Source organism: Bos javanicus, chromosome 2 (genome assembly GCF_032452875.1).
Source record: "Bos javanicus breed banteng chromosome 2, ARS-OSU_banteng_1.0, whole genome shotgun sequence".
NCBI classification, from domain to species: domain Eukaryota; kingdom Metazoa; phylum Chordata; class Mammalia; order Artiodactyla; family Bovidae; genus Bos; species Bos javanicus.
The window spans coordinates 102,228,735-102,249,384 of NC_083869.1; the positions used below are offsets into that span (position 1 = coordinate 102,228,735).

Here is a 20,650-nt window from a genome sequence, read left to right on the forward strand (position 1 = left end):
TATATACATGTACTATATATACATATATATGAGAATATATATAAAAATAGTGAGTTGAACCAACAGAATTTAGCTGACTTATCAGAAAGGAGGTTCAAAGTGCAATTAAATTAGACCTCTGTTTCTATAATAAATTAAGAGTCTATGTTTTTCTTCTTGATATAATATAAATATATAAGGAATTTCATATAAAATAGTTTATTACTCTATGGCATTTCTTATACTACCTGAAAAATATCCTTCTAACCCAAACTTACAGTAATGCCCAAACTTGTAAAATCTATTTTTGGAAATTATATAAAGCCATAAGATATGTTTATGTGAAGAAATACTATGGATTTATGAAAATAGTTTAATTATTCATTTAAACTATAAATTACTTCATTAGCTAATTTTTGCTTTTTCTTTGTTTTACAATATATAAATATGTTTAAAGACATCTATGCTGAGAGATAGCTGTTCAGTCTGCTTTTCTTCCTGTCACTGTTGGTAACAAGTTTGCTTAAAGGTGCCTCTAGCAGTTTTCAGGATCCACAACAGCACAAGATTTATTTCTTCTAAATTAGATTATTATAAAATTCACGTGTTTCCATTTTTTAGTAAGTAACCTTAAAAGTTTAAAAAATATGAACACCTTTGTGATTCTTGATATGTACAGCTAAATATTTCTCCAGTATATTTCCAGCAGCCTAGGTAAAGCTAGTTTGATTTTATACTGTTATACTCTAACTTATTCTCACTAGGATCTTTAAGTTGGAGTTGACAAAGCTTAATAGGGGCATTTAGGAGTCATGGCTATTCATTTTAATCTCAACTGTATCCTTTGTCCATTTTCTAAATTTTACTTGCTTCATTTTACTATTTGAGTCTATAATCCCAAAACTAATAAATACACACACACACACACACACACACACACACACAAACAAAAGATAAAACACTACTGTATTTTTCTGAGCTTCTGCTCATTTACCATATTTTGAGAAACAAAAGTCCGTTAAAGTTTCACATGGTCAACATTGATTACTCTACTCCACTTATATTCATTTATTCTATAAATCAAAATCAAATCCCAAATGTCACAGGAACTAAACCAGGTGCTGGAGATTCAGTGTCATATAAATATCCATCTGTCTGAATCTGATCTTCTTTGAGAGCTTTCAATGCAGCCACCTTTATTACCTTTCCTTCTCGGTATTAGCACTGGTACCAGTGACATAACAAGAATTACATTTTAGAGAATTTTCCAAAATTCTTTGAGTTTATACTTTCTTTAGGATGGTCACAATTCCTACCTCCCTGAACAAAAACATTTTCTTTGAAATCTTTATTTCTTAGTTATGTTAATTGCCTAACTGTAGCTAGTCTTTGTTTTATTACCTGACATAAATTATAGATAAAATGTTTGCTTTTTCACCAGGTTGTCAACTAAACCCTTTTCCACACTCCCTATCTTCATTTCCCTCAAAACTCACAGTGTGTGATTTGGATTAGTAATAATTTAGTGTCTTCTTTTGACCTATAGAAGGAGAAAGGCAGGTGATTCCAGTTCACCTGAGATTGCGTGAGAAGGAATACAGAATCTTGATATTCCAACTATTTTGTTCTGGATTCTCTGCATCTTTTATCTCTTCCTTTTGTGTAGCTGATTCAGAACTATTAAGGTTAGAAGCAACATTACCTTAAGGCTGGTGTGAAAGTTCAGTTACAAAGTCGTGTCTGACTGTCCGCGATCCCATGGACTATAGCACACCAGCCTTCCCTGTCCTTCACTATCTCCTGGAGTTTGCTTAAACTCATGTCCATTGAGTCAGTGATGCCATCCAACCATCTCATGTTCTGTCGCCCACTTCTCCTCCGGCCCGCAGTCCTCTGACAAAACATGACCCACTGGAGAAGAGAAGGGCAAACCACTCCAGGATTCTTGGCCTGAAGAACCTCATCAACAGTGTGAAAGTACTTTAAAACTTCTGGGTAAACACCCATAAGGCATTTGTCATTTATTGGGTTAATTTTTTTTTTTTTTTAATTTTTATATGCTCCAGGCACTCCAATAGGCACTACATTACCTCTCTTCTAACTGAAAGTGTAGTTACCAAGTGTCTCCTGGTTATCAAATCTGAATACAAACTTGTACCACCACTTTACAAGTTATTCTGTTTTTTCATAATTCATATTTTGTCATGAATTTTAAGTTCCTTGGGAAATGGAAAAGTTTGGCTAAATGATGTTATTCAAAATTGTTTAAAATAATGAATCTATTTTTATCAATAAATTATTTAGCACAGCATTTAGTTCATTAAAAACCCTTAATAAGTATTGACTATTATTTTAATTTTATCAGAATGTTCTAAATGTATTGACAGCAGTAAAAATGAAATATGAAAATACTAAAACCATTTAAATAATTTATTTTTATATTTACTATAGTTTCTAAAATTTTAATATTCAATGGTATAAGGCACATTTTATGATTTTCTTTGTGTCATAAAATCTAGAGAAGAAAAGGTCATGAAGTCTATAACCTGACTTTGAGAAGAAGTTCCTCCAAATTAAATTCTGATTAAAATTTATTCTGTACTCAAAGTTGAAAAAAAATTCCATTCTGTGACTTCTAAAAGGTGTTTGAAAGCCCTTATATCTGGAAAGAGTTCTTTATAATTTTTAACATTTAATATTCCATGTAATCCTGATAACTATTCTTTTCTAAAAATTAAATTCATTGATTCTTCACAGTTCTTACATGTTTACGTATTTGAAAACATTCCAAGTTCCTTGTGTTCTTTTTAAGTCACAAAAAGGATTGAATATTCCATTCATTAGATTGAGGGTAAAAGATTGTTATACTGCATTGTGAGTGATAACAGTTACAGAATTTTAAAACTAATTGCATTTGTTACATTGCTGGAATGTTTAGGGAACATTTGACTTGGATTCTAATACAGTATGCACATTTTTTACAGAAAGGGTAGAAATCAGGAGTAAATGAGGAATAAGTATGTGAGCTAGTTCAAAATAATGAGAGAAATTATATATTGATCAAGTTATTTAACATTTTAGAATATCTAGAAAGAAAATAATGAAGGAATGATTTTTGACTAGGCATTAAAAAATTATTTCTAATAATTTTGTCTAACAGACCACAATAGGCACAGCTTCCTTGCCATCAATTTTACATGGTTCCAGTGATCTACCCACTATGATAAAAATGATTCTTTCCTGTCCAGTTGTTTTCCTACCTCGGTTTTTATTTTTATTCTGAGATATAAATTGTCAGTACTAACTAGTTACAAGCATGTGAAGGGAGTGTGCATTTTGTGCAAATTTTTTACATGTATAGGTAGTTTTTATATGTAAATCACATGTCATACATGAGATATGTGTATATATAGACAAATTGCATGCACATCCATGTGTGTAGTTCTGTTTTATTACATCTTCTAATATAATTAAAATCATCAAAATGATTTCCTGAGAATCATCTTCCAAAGTGTGATATAGGATTTTACATATATGAATTTTCACTTTACAATGCTTTTATGTTGAAGACAAAGGTATAATGAATACTTTTTAGTTTAGAGGAATGTATTCTTGTGGATTTAATAAAATAGTAATAGAAAATCTTTTCTTTTGGTCTGAGTTTCTATATATATTTTTAGAGAAGTATCATGTGTGTGTGTGTGTATATATAAAACTTCTTTTTTAATACTTTAAAGGGTCACATGATAGCATCCTGTGATGCCTGTGGAGTTACAAAGCTGTGGGATTTTCGGAAGCTTTTACCCATGGTGTCCATTGATGTAGGTCCAAGCCCGGGCAATGAGGTGACCTTTGATTCATCAGGTAGGATCTTTTTTGTTTAACATTTTGACCAAGTTGACAACTTTAGTATTTGTCCTGAAAGTATTTTCTATTGCCATTTTAATTTTTTGCATTTCCTTCTATGTAAATTTCTGTTCTTAATATTATACTAAAATATATTACACTGTTATAATCATCATATTATATATCATATCACATATATATAATGAAAGCATTGCATTTATCACATGCGTGAAAAAAAGGATAATAGAGAAGGTAAGTGTGTGCTCATTTAAATTACTCAAGTTCCTAGTAGCATCATGCAAAATTTGGAGTCTGCATGCCTTGGAATCACCATCCAACGCAAGAAAATCAAGTTTTTTGAAGGCAAATGGCTAAAAGTAGGGAAGAACAAAACTTTGACAAGAGTAAAATTAAAACATTTTACAGAATATTTTAGTCTATAATAAATGCGTAATACCTCATATTCTCTAGATTTTACAATTAAATTTAAATATATATTCATTTTGCTGCAATTATGTCCAAAAATAATTGTTTTAACTGGTAATAATTATAGTATATTATCATGTTTAGCGTTTTTCTGCAATAAGATGAATGTTATCAATAAGAAAATATTTTATCCTTGCTGATGATCAGTAGTGTAGCAACTGATATTAATAGTCACACAATGATTCCACTTGTACATTTAAAATGTTAAAATTGCAATTACAACTCTATCTTTAATGATATCCTATGCTAAATAATGTATATCTGTTATTGATTGATATAGCTTACCTTTGCTATTATAATACATGTTATAAACTTTTTTAAGTTTTGAGATGTTAGAACTTGTGTTATTTATTGGCAGCCACTCAAAGTGGTAGAGATAGTGATTTTAGATGAAGAAATAGAGATTGAATATATATAATGGAAATAATATTCTATTTAAATATAGTCCAGAAAGTATGAATATACTCAGCAATTCTAGAGCCATAAGATAATTGTGTGTTCCATGGAACTGGTTTCATGATATTGCCATCACATATCTGAAATTCAGAATTCAGTAAGTTTGTCTTCTTAACAAATCTTAAGTTGTGTTCCCATTGCAGACTGGTATATGAGCCACACTAATAACAATGACTTCCTTAAAAATATTTTAGTAATGTTCTTGACATTAAGACTTTTATGCTCTGCTAGAATTGAAACAGAAAACACTGTACAGGATAAAAGACCCTAACTATGAGAATTTAATTTTTTAATGTGAAGGCTCATTAGTATTATAATTTATACTTTACAATATATAGAATATACATTGACATCATAAATCTAAAAGAGTTTCAACTTGTGTTTTATAAACATTTTCAAATCAATAAATTTCCTTTATTATCTTGAAATAGCATCCAAGTATTCAGGTTCTTGAGTTTTGAATTCTGAAATTTCAAAGCTTTTGTCTGTACTTTCTAATAATAGAAAAACAAGTGTTTTGGAAAGCTGTACAACTAACACTAGATATATATTTTACTGTCATAATATTAAATATGTTTTCACTGCCTTTTACTGTCCTTATCATCCATCCTCAAATTTTTTTTCTATATATTGTCAGGCAAACCTTATTTTAAATAAATGTCAGTTCTATCTTACTGTCATGCAAGTCTTGAAGCCCCTGGTACAACAAATCTATTTTTTCTCTCCATTACTGCTATATATTCGATAGTACACTAATATTAAGAAAACTGTCAAAATCAAGGATGGAACAATGAGAAACATAAAGAGTGTAAACCAGGGACCCTATTAATGAAAACATTTCATCAGTTTGAAGAAATATAATTTCAACTTGACCTTTCCATTCCTTTGACCATTTCTTCAAGGAACATGATATAATTAATTTTAATTCTAGAGTTTGAAAAATTAATGTCTTTTTCTCATTGAATAATGAGAAATGTGTGCTTTGGTGGAGAAGAAGTCTTAAGTCACTCATCATTTTAAAAGTATGAAATACATTAAGAGTTGAAGGAACTTGGGAAGAGCAAAGACAAGGTCTAATGAGGATCTGAACAGAGAGATGAAAATCACAAAGTTAAATACCAGAAATTATGTTCATTTCAAGAGAGTAAAGAAAAGTGAAGTCAAGAGCAAAACAAAATTGAAATAAGGACAGGAACATGTAGATCTCTTCTCATCTGCATTTATTCAGGAAAAGATGATTTTAAAAGTATAAAAAGATGTCATGAGGATATTTGGACTATGAAAATAATATCAAATATAACATAATAAGCTCAGAATACACATTCATTTGACATACTTTATTTATTCCCAGTGGCAAGCCAATGCAAGCTTACCTCCTTGGACCTGAGGAAAGGTCATTGATAATACACATGCAGTATCATCATAATATCATATAACATATGCAGAAGTATTGATAGTATTCTGTTTGAGAAATTTAATATAAGGAATGTGCAAGTAGTTTTCAGATATCCTAAATAATAAACACAGAAACAAAAATTTTCTCCTAATATTTCATGTCTCTAGATCAGTTTAATTGAAGGGCATCTTGAAATTTTGAGGTGTGCTGCTTAAACAGAGCTGTCTCCATACACAATGGCTTGTCTTTATAAATAAGGGATTTCTTCACTGCAAATCCAACACAGGATACACAGGATATTTGAGTAGAGATCATTAAAGACTGAAACTGTGGTTCATAACATTTGATTTCAAATATTTATTAAAATGTATTCATTAATTATTTATCTCATAACTATTTTTATTTTATTTTATAATTTTATTTTAAATTTATAAGAGTAAATTACATACTAATGAAATAGTACTTATTCTGTTTTAAAATTGGTATTTCTCATGATGTATCAGGGACTTCCTCCCCTGGAAAAGGAAATGGCAATCCACATCAATATTCTTACCTGGAAAAACCCATGATCAGAGGAGCCCAGCAGGCTACAGTACATGGGGTTCAAAGAGTCGGACACAACTTAGAAACTAAACAACAAAATACAGTGTATCAATTTTTGAAATGTTATATTTGATAAAAATATTTCAAACCAATGGTGTGGAAAAAGAACGTACACTAAGATTTAGACCCTTAGCTCTTCCTCACCTTTTAGATTTTAAGCAAGTTATTTGATCTTCCTGAATTAAGCTTTTTCATGTAAATAATAGAAGAGATAATTGTCTTACTATATTCTAATTTGTCTCATGGGTTAATTGCATTCTATAATGAGGAAATCCCAATATAGTCTTGTTTTCCTCTAATATTAAAAATAATTTAAATGATTAACTAGCAAGTAAAACTGTATTTAACATTATATGTGCATATATAATTAAAATCAAAAGATTTAAAGAAGTGTGAATCATCATCTAGGGCTTAGCTTTACTGTTGCTGTAAGAAATCAGCTTCTTACACATTTAAAAGAGGAGTTGCATGTGGCATAGTATTATTTGCATAATGTTTTATTTGAAAATGCACTGCTTACAACAAATACAGATTACCTGTGTTTATAGATATATACCGGAGAAGGCAATGGCAACCCACTCCAGTACTCTCGCCTGGAAAATCCCAAAGACGGTGAAGCCTGGTAGGCTGCAGTCCGTGGGGTCACGAAGAATCGGACATGACTGAGAGACTTCACTTTCACTTTCCACTTTCATGCATTGGAGAAGGAAATGGCAACCCACTCCAGTGTTCTTGCCTGGAGAATCCCAAGGATCGGGGAGCCTGGTGGGCTGCCGTCTATGGGGTCGCACAGAGTCAGACAGGACTGAAGTGGCTTAGCAGCAGCAGCAGCATAAATATATACATGTATCAGTATATATTTATCATTCATGTATTTGTAAAAGGATAAGTATTCTTTCTCATTAAACAGAGAACCTCCTGGTAGTACAGTGCTACACATACAAATATTCATTATCTAAATATCTCGCACTTGGCATACACAAATGCCATATGTTTTACCATTCAAAAATTTATTACTATTTCAGAAAAATGTTAAATGGAATTTTATAGTGAAAATAACCAAAATGAACTGTGAGAATTTATACATACGCTTTCCCACAGCTCTCATTTCATCATGTTTATGTAGTTTAGAACTATTTTTCATTCCTTTGTAAAAGGTAATTCCAATACATTTGCAAAGAAGTCACATCCTTAAAACATGCAGAAGCTGAAGCTTGAGCCAGATGGGAACTTTCCAACAGAAAGCTTATCAGTCTTAGACCATTAAAACGGGCAAGGTTTCCCACCATTTGGAGATAATCCTAGATATTTCCCACAAGCAGAATGACAATAGAGATACTAAACTATAAGAAAAAATAATGACCCCATATAAAATATGACGAGTATCAGACCCTTCTAAAATTGTTCAAAAAATAATAAGATAATCTTCATTTTTGGTTTATTAGTTTCTGTTAGTGAAGGCTTCAGTTCCCTGTTCTGTTTTATATTTAAAAGATGCGCTTCCTTGGAGGCTCAGTGGTAATCCGTGTGCAATGGCCGAAACATAGGTTCAATCCCTGGGTCAGGAAGATCCCCTGGTGGAGGAAATGGCAACACACTCCAGTACTCTCGCCTGGAGAATCCTATGGACAGAGAAGCCTGACAGGTTACAGTCCATAGTGTCACAGAGAATCAGACACAACTACAGCAATTTAGCAGCAGGAGCAGCATATTTAAAAGACAGGTTGTGGTCAATCCCTTCTGTTGGAAGCAGTGTAGTATAATGGAACATCTGGAAGTTAGTATAACTCAGAATTTAGAAGCCCTGGTTTTGAATTCTGTCTCTACTACTAACTAGCCGAATGATCTTGGTGAAATTTCTGAACATTTCTGAGTCTTAATTTCCTTGTCTGTGGAATGTTAAAAACCTACCACAACTTCCACTTCCAGCCAAACAGGGACCATTAGGTAGGACTCCTACCTAAAATGAAGGAAAAAACAGACAAAATTTATGCAACAATGGTTTTCAGAAATTGAATATTGGGCAGTGGAAGACAGTACTGAGAGGTGGGTAAATAAGATGAGCACTATGGCTGCACAGAATACTGTCTGGAGGAAATCTCTAGATTGCATCGCAGAAATGAGCAAAAACCTTGAGGAAGCTCAGCAAACTCCCAGAGTTAGGGAGATGGAATGGGCAGTCCAGTGAGGCCAAGGCAGAGGACAGGACAGGAGACAGGACAGGAGACAGCAACATAAAGAGGGAGCTCTGGAGATCTGCAAAAGATCCCTTCCAATCTTTAGCTGAGTATGGATCAGTACATGACAGCCTAAAGGCTTAGAAAAATCTGTCTGAAGAGTTAACAAGAAAAATCCCTGAGGATCACAATAGCCTAGGAATAGTTTGTGCTCCCATCAACCAGGATGGTAAAACCTTGCAATTCAAAAGGATAGTACATAGAACAGGGCTTGGCAAAGTACTGCCTATAGTCCAGCTTGACCTGTATTTATCTGTAATTTTAATGATATACAACCATACCCATTAATTTATGCATTATCTAAGGCTACTTTTATACTACAACAGCAGAGTTGAATATTTGCAATGGAAACTATATGGCTTGTGAAGGCTCAGCTATTTATTGTCTGGCTCTTTGCAGAAAACTTGACTCAGGGAGAGGGCTCAGAATGTTATTACCTCAATAGTGAGGCAACATCAGTCCACACTTCTGGGTCTAGTCCCTTTACCAATGGAACCATCTGAGTCAGCTCTCATAAAAATCTTGTTTATTCTTTACCACAGCTTAATGAGGTTGTTACTACTGACATCATTCACCTCAGATTGGGACTTCAATCCATGTGCTCGGGCTTGAACTCAGCCCAAACCCATGGTTTTCCAGCTGAGATCCCACACATAATTTCAGGACCTAATGAAGCTTAGATTCTTGATTTCTCATTGCAGAAAGATTCAGTGAAAGACAAAGTGATAGGAAAGAAATGGATTTGTAACCTGGAAGAGTTGCTTTTAAATTTGCACTGCATCTGCTTCTGTGACTTTAACCCCCCCTTTTTTTTTTTATTATAAACGTACATAATGGCCTGCCTCAAGGAGATAACCAGACCCGTCCACCTGTGAATGCCTGTGATTCTCTGTGTAGCAAATGGCATAGCACCAAGCACATTTCATGACCAAAAATTCACATTTGGGGAGTCTGGGATCACAGATAGATGTGACATCTTTGTTTGTTGATATGACAGGAGATATTGCATTTCACACTGCCCATGTAATGACTATAAGGAAGACATAAAATTAACACATCCCACTACCCGAGGCTTGTCATTTTAGGAGATTTGCAAGAATTAAATGGTCTGTTTACTTTGTATCCCACCCATCTCTGATCCAGAAAAGAATCTGACATCCAGACCCCAGCAAGATGGTTACTTTGAGGGTCAGCCCTGCCATCTTCTCTGTCAGCAGGCTCACAAAGTCTGTTCCTAATCCACGTACCTCATCTCAGATTCACTGACTTATCTTGCAGTGAGCAGAGCAAGCTTTGACTAGGTTGTGTTGTTCAGTCTGTCAGTGATGTCCAACTCTTTGCGACCCCATGGACTGCAGCACACCAGGCATCCCTGTCCATCGCTAACTCCTCGAGTTTGCTTAAACTCATGTCTATTGAGTCAATGATGCCATCCAATCATCTCATCCTCTGTAACCCCCTCTTCCTCCTGTCTTCAATCTTTCCCAGCATCAGAGTCTTTCCCAATGAATTGTGTCTTTGCATCAGGTGGCCCAAGTATTGGAGCTTCAGCATCAGTCTTTCCAATGAATATTCAGGATTGAATTCCTTTAAGAGTCTTTTCCAACAGTTCAAAAGCATCAGTTCTTTGCTGCTTAGCCTTCTTTATGGTCCAACTCTCACATCCATACATGATGACAGGAATAACCATAGCTTTGACTATATCGAACTTTGTTGGCAAAGTGATGTCTCTGCTTTTAAATACGCTGTCTAGGTTTATCATAATTTTTCTTCCTAGGAGCAAGTATCTTTTAATTTCATGGCTGCAGTCACCATCTGCAGTGATTTTGGAGCCCCCCCAAAAATAAAGTCTGTCACTGTTTCCATTGTTGCCCTATCTATTTGCCATGAAGTGATGGGACCAAATACCATAATGTTAGTTTCTTGAATGCTCAGTTTTAAACAAGCTTACTCACTCTCCTCTTTCACCTTCATCAAGAGGCTCTTTAGTTCCTCTTCACTTCATGACACACCATTAGGGTGTGTCATCTGCATATCTGAGGTTGTTGTTATTTCTCCCAGCAACTTGATTCCAGCTTGTGAATCATCCAACCTGGCATTTCACAGGATGTACCCTACATATAAGCGAAATAAGCAGGGTGACAATATACAGCTGTGGTGTACTCCTTTCCCAATTTTAAACTAGTCCTTTGTTCCATGTCCGGCTCTAACTGTTGCTTCTTGACCTGCATACAGGTTTCTCAGGAGGCAGGTAAGGTGGTTTGGTATTTCCGTCTCTTTTAGAATTTTAAGAACAGTTTATTGTATTCACACAGACGCTTTATTGTAGTCAATGAAGAAGAAGTAGATGTTTTTCTGGACTTGCGTTGCTTTTTCTATGATTCAATGGTGTTGACAATTTGATCTCTGGTTCCCCTACCTTTTCTAAATCCAGCTTGTGCAGCTGGAAGTTCTCAGTTCACGTACTGTTAAAGCCTTGCTTAAAGAATTTTGAGCATTACCTTGCTATCATGTGAAATGAGTGCGGTTGTGTGGTAGTTTGAACGTTCTTGGCATTGACCTTCTTTGGGATGAAAACTGACCTTTTTGTGTCCTGTGGCCACTGCTCCGTTTTCCAAATTTGCTGGCATATTGAGTGCAGCACTTTAACAGTATCATCTTTTAGGATTTGAAATAGCTAGATTCCATCACCTCAATTAGCTTTGTTCATAGTGATGCTTCTTAAAACCCACTTGACTGCACACTCTAGGATGTCTGGCTCTATGTGAGTGACCCACACCATTGTCCTTGTCCAGGTCAATACGACCTTTATTGGATCATCTTTCGGTGTATTCTTGCCATCTCTTCTCTACTAGGTCCATATCATTTCTGTACCCACCTTTGCATGAAATGTTCCCTTGTTATCTCTTAATTTTCATGAAAAGATCTCTAATCTTTCCCATTCTATTGTTTTCCTCTATTTCTTTGCACTGACCATTTAGGAAGACTTTCTTATTTCTCCTTGCTATTCTTTGGTACCCAATTAAGATGGGTATATCTTTCTTTTACTCCTTTGCCTTTCACTTCTCTTCTTTTCTCAGCTCTTTTTAAGGCCTCCTCAGACAACCACTTTGCTTTCTTGAATTTCTTTTTCTTGTGGACGGTTTTGATATCTGCCTCCTATACAGTGTTATGAACCTCCAGCCATAATTCTTCAGGCCCTCTGTCTATCAGATCTAATCTCTTGGACCTATTTGTTACTTCCACTGTATAATCATAAGGAATTTGATTTAGGTCATATCTATATGGCCTAGTGGTTTTTCCTACTTTCTTCAATTTACGTTTAAATTTGGCAATAAGGAGTTCATGATCTGAGCCACAGTCAGCTTCCTGGTCTTGTTTTTGCTGACTATATAGAGCTTCTCCATCTTTGGCTGCAAAGAATATAATCAGTCTGATTTTGGTATTGACCATCTGGTGATGTTCATGTGTAGAGTCATATTTTGTATTGTTGGAAGAGGGTGTTTGGTATGAGCAGTGCATTCTCTTAGCAAAACTCTGTTAGCCTTTTGCCCTACTTCATTTTGTACTCCAAGGCCAAAATTGCCTGTTACTCCAGGTATCTCTTGACTCCCTAATTTTGCATTCCAGTCCCCTATGATGAAAAGGACATCTGTTTTTTTTTTGTTTGGTTTTTTTTTTTTTGGTGTTAGTTCTAAAAGGTCTTGTGTTTCTTCATAGAACTCTTCAACTTCAGCTTCTTCAGCATTACTGGTTGGGGCATAGACTTGGATTACTGTGACTCAGTAACAGATTTATTTAGAAGTAAACACACTCCACAGACAGAGTGTGAGCCATCTCAGAAGTCAAAAGTGGCCTTGGGAGAAACACAGTCCATAGACAAGAGTGTGGGCCATTGCTGAGGGTGAGTGCAACCTCAGAAAGTGGTGTGGTTAGCCTTCATGGACTGGGTAATTGCATAGGGTACAGAATGGGAAGATTATCCCAAAAATTTTGGAGATGGGGCAGAGTGTTCCAGGAATTAGGCTGTCACTCACTTTTTGGTCTTTGATGATTGGCCTTGGGGCTTCCCTGGTAACTCAGATGGTAAAGAATCTGCCTGTAATGCAGGAGACGTGGGTTGGATTCCTGGGTAGGGACGATCCCTTGGAGAAGGAAATGGCAACTCACTCCCGTATTCTTGCCTGAAGAATTGCATGGTTAGAGGACCCCTATGGTCCAGACATGACTGAGAGACTAACACACTTGGGTCTGTCATGAGTCCCTATGTGTCATTTAGCTTGCTGATGTGTTACAGTGAGCATATACTGAAGCTCACGTCGAGCCTAGTGGAAGTCGACTCGTTTGCCATCTTGGACCTATTTGGTTCTAATCAGTTTATGTTGTGTTCTCAGGCTGTCATTCTTTTAAAGGTTGTGCCCTGTCCCCTCCTCTTCTGTTTCACCATTGTCTCCTCTTTACAGATGAGGAAACTAGGACATGAAGTTAACAACAAACCCAATGATACCTATCTGATCAAATATGGAGTCAGAATTCACATTCAGAGAGTCTAATTCCAGAGACTAGAATTTGGACTTTTTATCATTCTGCTTCTCACTGTAATAATAGTATTAGTTTCACATTGATATATGACATCTGTTCAGAGAAATAATTCATTTGCTATAGATATTGAAATAATCTAAGTAATGACCACTTGAAGTGTTTGACTCAAAACTGATTAAGACAGGATCCTGTCACTATTTGTCAACTAGTTGTGTCTGAAAAGGAAGACAAGATAAAGGGGGGGAAAAAAAGAAAAGATGATTTCCCTAGTGTTATCTGCCAAGTTTTTGATGTCTTATAACAAGAGAGAAAGAAAAGTGAAAGAGTTAGTCACTCAGTCATTGACCTGATGGACTTTGCGACCTGATGGACGATAGTCCTCCAGGCTCTTCTGTCCATGGAATTCTCCAAGCAAAGATAGTGGAGTGGGTAGCTATTGCCTTCTCCAGGGGATCTTCCTGACCCAGGGATCAAATCCAGCTCTCCTACATTATAGGTGGATTATAACAATGGGGAACCTTAAATATGTTCCTAATGGGAGCTGAAACTCCAGCTCCACACCTCATGGTTAATTCTTATCAGACTAATCTGGATGGAATAGGTGAATGCTTACAGGCACCTTTTGTTATTTACTTAAGTCCTGGCCTGATTAGAAACTGAAATAGGAAAGGAGTAAAACAAGCTAACTTCTCTAAGGCATAAGGCAGAGATAAGCTATATAGCTCCTCCTAAGAGCAAGATCATTCTACTTCAATTTCCTGGGAAAGAGTAACAGGGAGAGTGGATAAAACACAAGAGAGAAAAGGAGACTAGAAGACTCTGCTCAGTTATTTATAACCCCGCTATTCTGTCCCCTGTTTGTATGCAAATCCATTTTGTTTTTGAGTAAAATATGGGCTTCTCTGCTACTGGAGAAAGGAATTGGAGGAACTGAAAGAAATAAGATTATGTATCTCCCTTGCAGACTCAAATGTGTGAATAATACCTGCAATGAAGTATACTATGCTCTAGGAACTGGACAAGGTGTTTTTTTGTTTGTTTTTTAGTTAGCACAGAACTAGGGGTTTGGTTCCATTTCTCCCATTTTAAGAAGTTTTGAGAGCTTTAATTATGTATGTATATTAACAAATATATGTATTTGTACATTTCTATGAGACCCTGAATTCCATTTTATTTCATCCTTAGATCCAGGGAATTGTAAAGAAAAAATTCTGGAGATTCATAGGAACTGGTTTTACACTTTACCTGTAAAATAAAAAAGTGTCCTTTCTCTTTGTTTTTTGTCATGCTATTCTGTGTTTTAGAAGCATTTTTATTCACCTGATAGCAAGTATAGAAGGTAACATGCTAATAATAATGGGGATGCCATGAAAACTTTAATTAAAGGTGTATTGTTTGAAGATATATTAATTCAGAAATAATATTTGCAGTTGTAAAAAATGTTATGACCATTGACTGTGAACCTATTCTGTTTGATCTGTTGTCCATTCTGACTGATTGGTGAAAGTGAAAGTCGCTCGGCCATGCCCAACTCTTTGCAACCCCATGGACTATACAGTCCATGTAATTCTCCAAGCCAGAATACAGGAGTGGGTAGCCTTTCCCTTCTCCAGGGTATCTTCCTAACCCAGGGATCGAACTCAAGTCCCCCACATTGCAAGCGGGTTCTGTACCAGCTGAGCCACAAGGGAAGCCTAATTGGTTGGCGACGACACCATATTAATTTTTATGTATTTAGACTATCATCCTAATAATGTATCATACATTCTGAAAACTGAAGTGCATTTGAATTACACAAATTGTGATTATACTTAATTATATTACACTTAATATAAATGAAATTACTGACTTTTTCAAAATACAGAATCAATGCACGTAACTCTTGTTCCTTTCCGATACTATGTTTGAAAGGGTGTGTACTTAATCTAATGACAACATCATTGTACAAACTATAAGGCCTCACTTTTGCAACTGTTTTCATAGTTTTAGAAATGATTATTTCATATCTCCAATACTATCTAATGTCTTATCTGAGTCTGGATTGAATTTGTAGAAAGAAACATATAGAAATAATTCACATACCATACATCAGAAGTTAAGCACAAGGCAAGGCTCTAAAGAATATTGTTGTCCATCTGTGGTTGAATATGAAATTGTAATATGAAATTGAGCAGGACACTTAGTCTCTGTTGACTTCAACTTGATCTTAAAAACATGAGATTTGGATTAAGTGACTTCATCAGTTATGTTTCCAACCTAAGTTTTGTACAGCTGAGTAGTGCCTTGTCCACTCTTCATTGGAGCATGGTATTCTGGGATAAAAATAATATTTTAAAATAAAAACTTAATACTCTTTTATACTATTTAACATTTACAAATAAAATATGAAACTGTAAGTAAAACACTCCACTTTTCCTAGTTCCAAAATGGAAATAATTTGATATAAAAATCAAGATTATTTAGAAACTGAGCCTCAAATTGAAATGACAGCTGTGTTGCTCAGCAATATAAAACTTTTATTCTTACAAACCTAACAACATGTTCATTCTCTGTAGGAATGGAATTTTATCAAACAACATGCATAAGTTTCAACATTTTAATAACTTAATAACTCAAACAAATTCTTCTTATAGGGCTTTATGAGATAGTAAAAATCTGACCTATTCTGGTTTAATCAGAGCAGAAAATAACTTATTAATCTTACAAATTAGAGCATTATTCAGATGCAGTCAGCTATTATAGCTTTAACTGCCTGGATGATACAAAGAAGTCACACTTACGTTGTTAGATCCTCAGTTTTATATAGTATTTTCTCCTTGCTTAATTCTCTGTTGTAGTTGAACTGCATAGAAATATTAGGCCTAGATGATCAAGATTCTTGGAAATGTTTTTCTATGTGCATAAACTTTCTCCTTGGAAGTTCATTACAGAGCTTATGTGCCTAATTATATACAAACATTTTAAATACAGCTCATATCCAAAAAATGACAAATTCTAAATTACTGTCATCATATTTAATGAGGATTAATTTTGCAGTAGTCATATAAGAAATAGTTTTCAAATGCATTTATAGCAGTTATTTTCGTGTAACAATTACTGTGCTAATGCCAAGTTATTGCCACCACGTTTAAGAAATTCAGGAGATCAGCCCTGGGATTTCTTTGGAGGGAATGATGCTGAAACTCCAGTACTTTGGCCACCTCATGCGAAGAGTTGACTCATTGGAAAAGACTCTGATGCTGGGAGGGATTGGGGGAAGGAGGAGAAGGGGACGACAGAGGATGAGATGGCTGGATGGCATCACTGACTCGATGGACATGAGTCTGAGTGAACTCCAGGAGTTGGTGATGGACAGGGAGGCCTGGTGTGCTGCGATTCATGGGGTCGCAAAGAGTTGGACATGACTGAGCAACTGAACTGAACTGAAATGAACAAGTATGAGGAATTAATTTCATGACTGGCTATATCTTAATATCACCTAGGCAATAAAATATTCCATATAATTAACTATGACCATATGATTACAAATACTATAAAAAGAACAAATGCATGTTTGCGTAGGTCATTATGAAATATGACTATTTTTACACATATATTAATCAAGAAAAATACATTTATATAAAGAAATAAAGTACAGTCTTACCTTTGAATTTTTCCTAGGGGTACACAGTTATGTAATTAAGAGGAATGTGCTATTTTAATGTAGTAGCATATGATGGTGTACTCAATTTAAAAATAATAACAGTTGAAATCTGTAGTCTACACATACCTCATAGCCCAAAGTCAAGTAGCACAAGAATCTATCTTCTTTTTAGTAGATTATGTATACAAAACTGAATAGATAATTATCTTTAATCAGCCAAGCTGATACTTCTTAATAGGATACTCCTTTAAGAGAAGTTGCAGTTCAACAGAAGTGCAAATCAATCCAGAGCAAATAGCATGCTCTCCTAGAGAGGGAGCTGGCCCCGATGGCACATATGATAACACTCAGTTATATTTATCTAAAATTGAATTTCAAACAATATTCACATATGATTTTCTCAAATCTGGTTGATCTCAGAGTATCTTACTTATACTATAACTGGAGTGAATATCAAAAATTATTTAAAATCATATTCATGCAGCATCCCCTACTATGCAGTATACAACAAAAAGAAAGAAAGATTGAAAAAGGAATATAACAATATATTATTGATATTATGAAAATCAGTACTTTGTAAATGTTTTGAAATAGTGAGTTTGATAAGTGGAATAATGAATATGCATTTGGCATAATATATATGTGCATTTCAGTCATGCCTTCTAGCCAAGAATTTTATTATTTTCTCCCCTGTATTTTTGTTTGTCTAAAAGTGGAAATTATGCTCATTCAGTTGACAAATAGTTAGCGTAAGCCTGTTATCTGCCAGGTACTATTCTAAATTCTGGGATTTAGCTATGAAGAGACAGGTAAGATTCTATTTACAAAATAAATTGAAGCAATAGTCATGAATGTGCAAATCATAAACTGGGAGTGTTGAAAACTCTAAGTTAAACTGCCCCACATATAATATGCTGTAGGTGCCATCACAGTGTGTTTTGTAAAGGGTACTATAGCTGTTTATGAAGCTGGAGAAAAAAGATGGGCACTTCTGTAATGTAAATGACATTACCATTTCTCTTCTCATGGACTCAGTTTACTTTGAAGTTTTGCTCTTCTGTTATCCTTTCACTATGTCTTTCATAATGTTTGATATCTTCCTTTTTCTATGCAGCACTAGGAACCATTTATCCTTATAAAAATTTAGTTGTAACAATAAATGTTATCTGTTGCTTCTGCTTTAGCTTCTCTTTCTCCTCCTTCTACTTCTTTCCTCCTCCCCTTTCCTCCTTATGTCCCTTCTGTTCATCCAGCTTCTTTCTCCCTTCTTTCTCTTATTCTTCCTCAAATACAAAGAGCTGAGTTAACCATAACTCTCAATATGTAACAGACAATTATTTGTAGATTTTATTACTTTTCTCCTTTCATGTTCCATCCCTACTCTCATTCCCTCCAACCCTGTATGGAAGTCTTTAAATATCCTTGATATATTTCCTTAGATTTGCAAGTATCTTTGAAGAATATAGTTATTTTATACATGAATGCATCTAATTTTCTTTAAAAACTATATTTTGTCACAAATTTCATTCAGTATCTTGCCTTTTAATTCTACCCTTTTTATCCATATTAATGTATGTCTATCAGGTTTATCAGCTCATCTACTGGATAGTATTCCAATTTTATTCATTATATCATTTTATTTCTTTATTGTACTAGTGTAAGGCACCATAGAACCTAATCCCCCTGTAAGTCCCTGCTACTTCAGTAACCTCAGATATGAAGATAATAACACCCTTATGGCAGAAAGTGAAGAAGAACTAAAGAGCCTCTTGATGAAAGTGAAAGAGGAGAGTGAAAAAGCTGGCTTAAAACTCAACATTCAGAAAACTAAAACAAACAAACAAAAAAAGAAAACTAAGATCATGGCATTTGGTCCCATCACTTCATGGCAAATAGATGGGGAAACAGTGGAAACAGTGGCAGACTTTATTTTGGGGGGCTCCAAAATCACTGCAGATGGTGATTGCAGCCATGAAATTGAAAGATGCTTGCTCCTTAGAAGAAAAGTTATGACCAACCTAGATAACATACTCGGAGAAGGCAATGGCACCCCACTCCAGCACTCTTGCCTGGAAAATCCCATGGACGGAGGAGCCTGGTAGGCTGCACTCCATGAGGTCGCAAAGAGTCAGACACAACTGAGCGACTTCACTTTCACTTTTTACTTTCATGCATTGGAGAAGGAAATGGCACCCCACTCCAGTGTTCTTGCCTGGAGAATCCCAGGGATGGGGGAGCCTGGTGGGCTGCCGTCTATGGGGTCGCACAGAGTCAAACACGACTGAAGCGACTTAGCAGCAGCAGCAGGGAGGGCTGGCATGCTGCAGTCCATAGGGTCACAAAGAGTCAGACACAACGGAGCGACTGAACTGAACTGAAGTGTGTGTGCTTGTCATGTCTGACTCTTTGTGACCCCATGGACCATAGCCTGCTAGGCTCCTCTGTCCTTGGAATTTTCCTGGCAAGGATACTGGAGGGGGTTGCCATGACCTCCTCCAGGGGAATCTTCCCAACCCAGGGATTGAAACCTGTGTGTCCTGCATTACAGGTAGATTCTATACCCCTGAGCCACTGGGGAAGCCCCGAACATCCTCATATATATCTCCATTATGAGTGACTGTGAGAGTTTCTCTGTGGTATATACCACCTCGTCCTGGAAAGGAGAGGACTTGCCATGCCACAAAATGTATATTATTTAATTCAATTAAGCATTGTCACATGGTTCTTAACAATCACTGTTCTGATTACAACCCTTCAGGAATCTCGTTTTCAGCATCTGGTAGAGCTGTGGACTAAATTGTATTCAACCTTTAAGATCCATGTGTTGAAACCTTAGCTCCCTGTGTGACTATATTTGGAGAAAGGCCTTTTACGAAGTAGTGAAATTTAAATGAGATCCTAAAGGTGATGTCCTAATCCAATTGGATTAGGGGTTATTTAAGAAGAGTCACCTATAAGCACGAGATTATGAGGGCTCACAGCTGGAAAGCCATAGTCTGCAAGCCAGGAAGAGAGCCTTCACAGAACCTTACCATACCAGCATCCTGATCTGGGACTTCAAGCCTCCAGAACTGTGAGACAATAAATTTCTGCTTTTAAAGACACCCAGTGGTTATGGCAGCCCAAGTAGACTAATACAGGTAGTATTTGACTTTATAATTCTGCCAGTATAGCGGGCACTACATACATTGCATTTCCCTAATTACTAGTACTGTTGAGCATCTTTTCATTCATAAGTCTTTCAGGCCTTCTCACCTGTGAATTAATTGCCTTTGCTAATTTTTTTATATTGGGTTTCCTTTCTCTTGGGACTTAGAGATTTAATTATCTATATATAGTCAGCCTTGTGGCTCCCCAGGTGTCACAGTGGTAAAGAATTTGCTTTCAGTTCAGGAGATGTGGAAGACAAGGGTTCGATCCCTGGGTTGGGAAGATCCCCTGGAGTAGGAAATGGCAGCCCAC

The 20,650-nt window shown here is 35.6% G+C and overlaps 1 protein-coding gene across 2 annotated transcripts in view; it reads left to right on the plus strand.

Moving 5' to 3' along the window:
• The window catches only part of SPAG16 (sperm associated antigen 16), a 1,095,180-nt gene that overhangs the window by 792,240 nt on the left and 282,290 nt on the right, over positions 1–20,650 (plus strand). For both annotated transcript variants that reach the window (XM_061384008.1, XM_061384014.1), the window contains one exon: positions 3,717–3,843. In XM_061384008.1, coding sequence (XP_061239992.1) covers positions 3,717–3,843 — 127 coding nt within the window. The remainder of the gene's footprint in view (positions 1–3,716; positions 3,844–20,650) is intronic.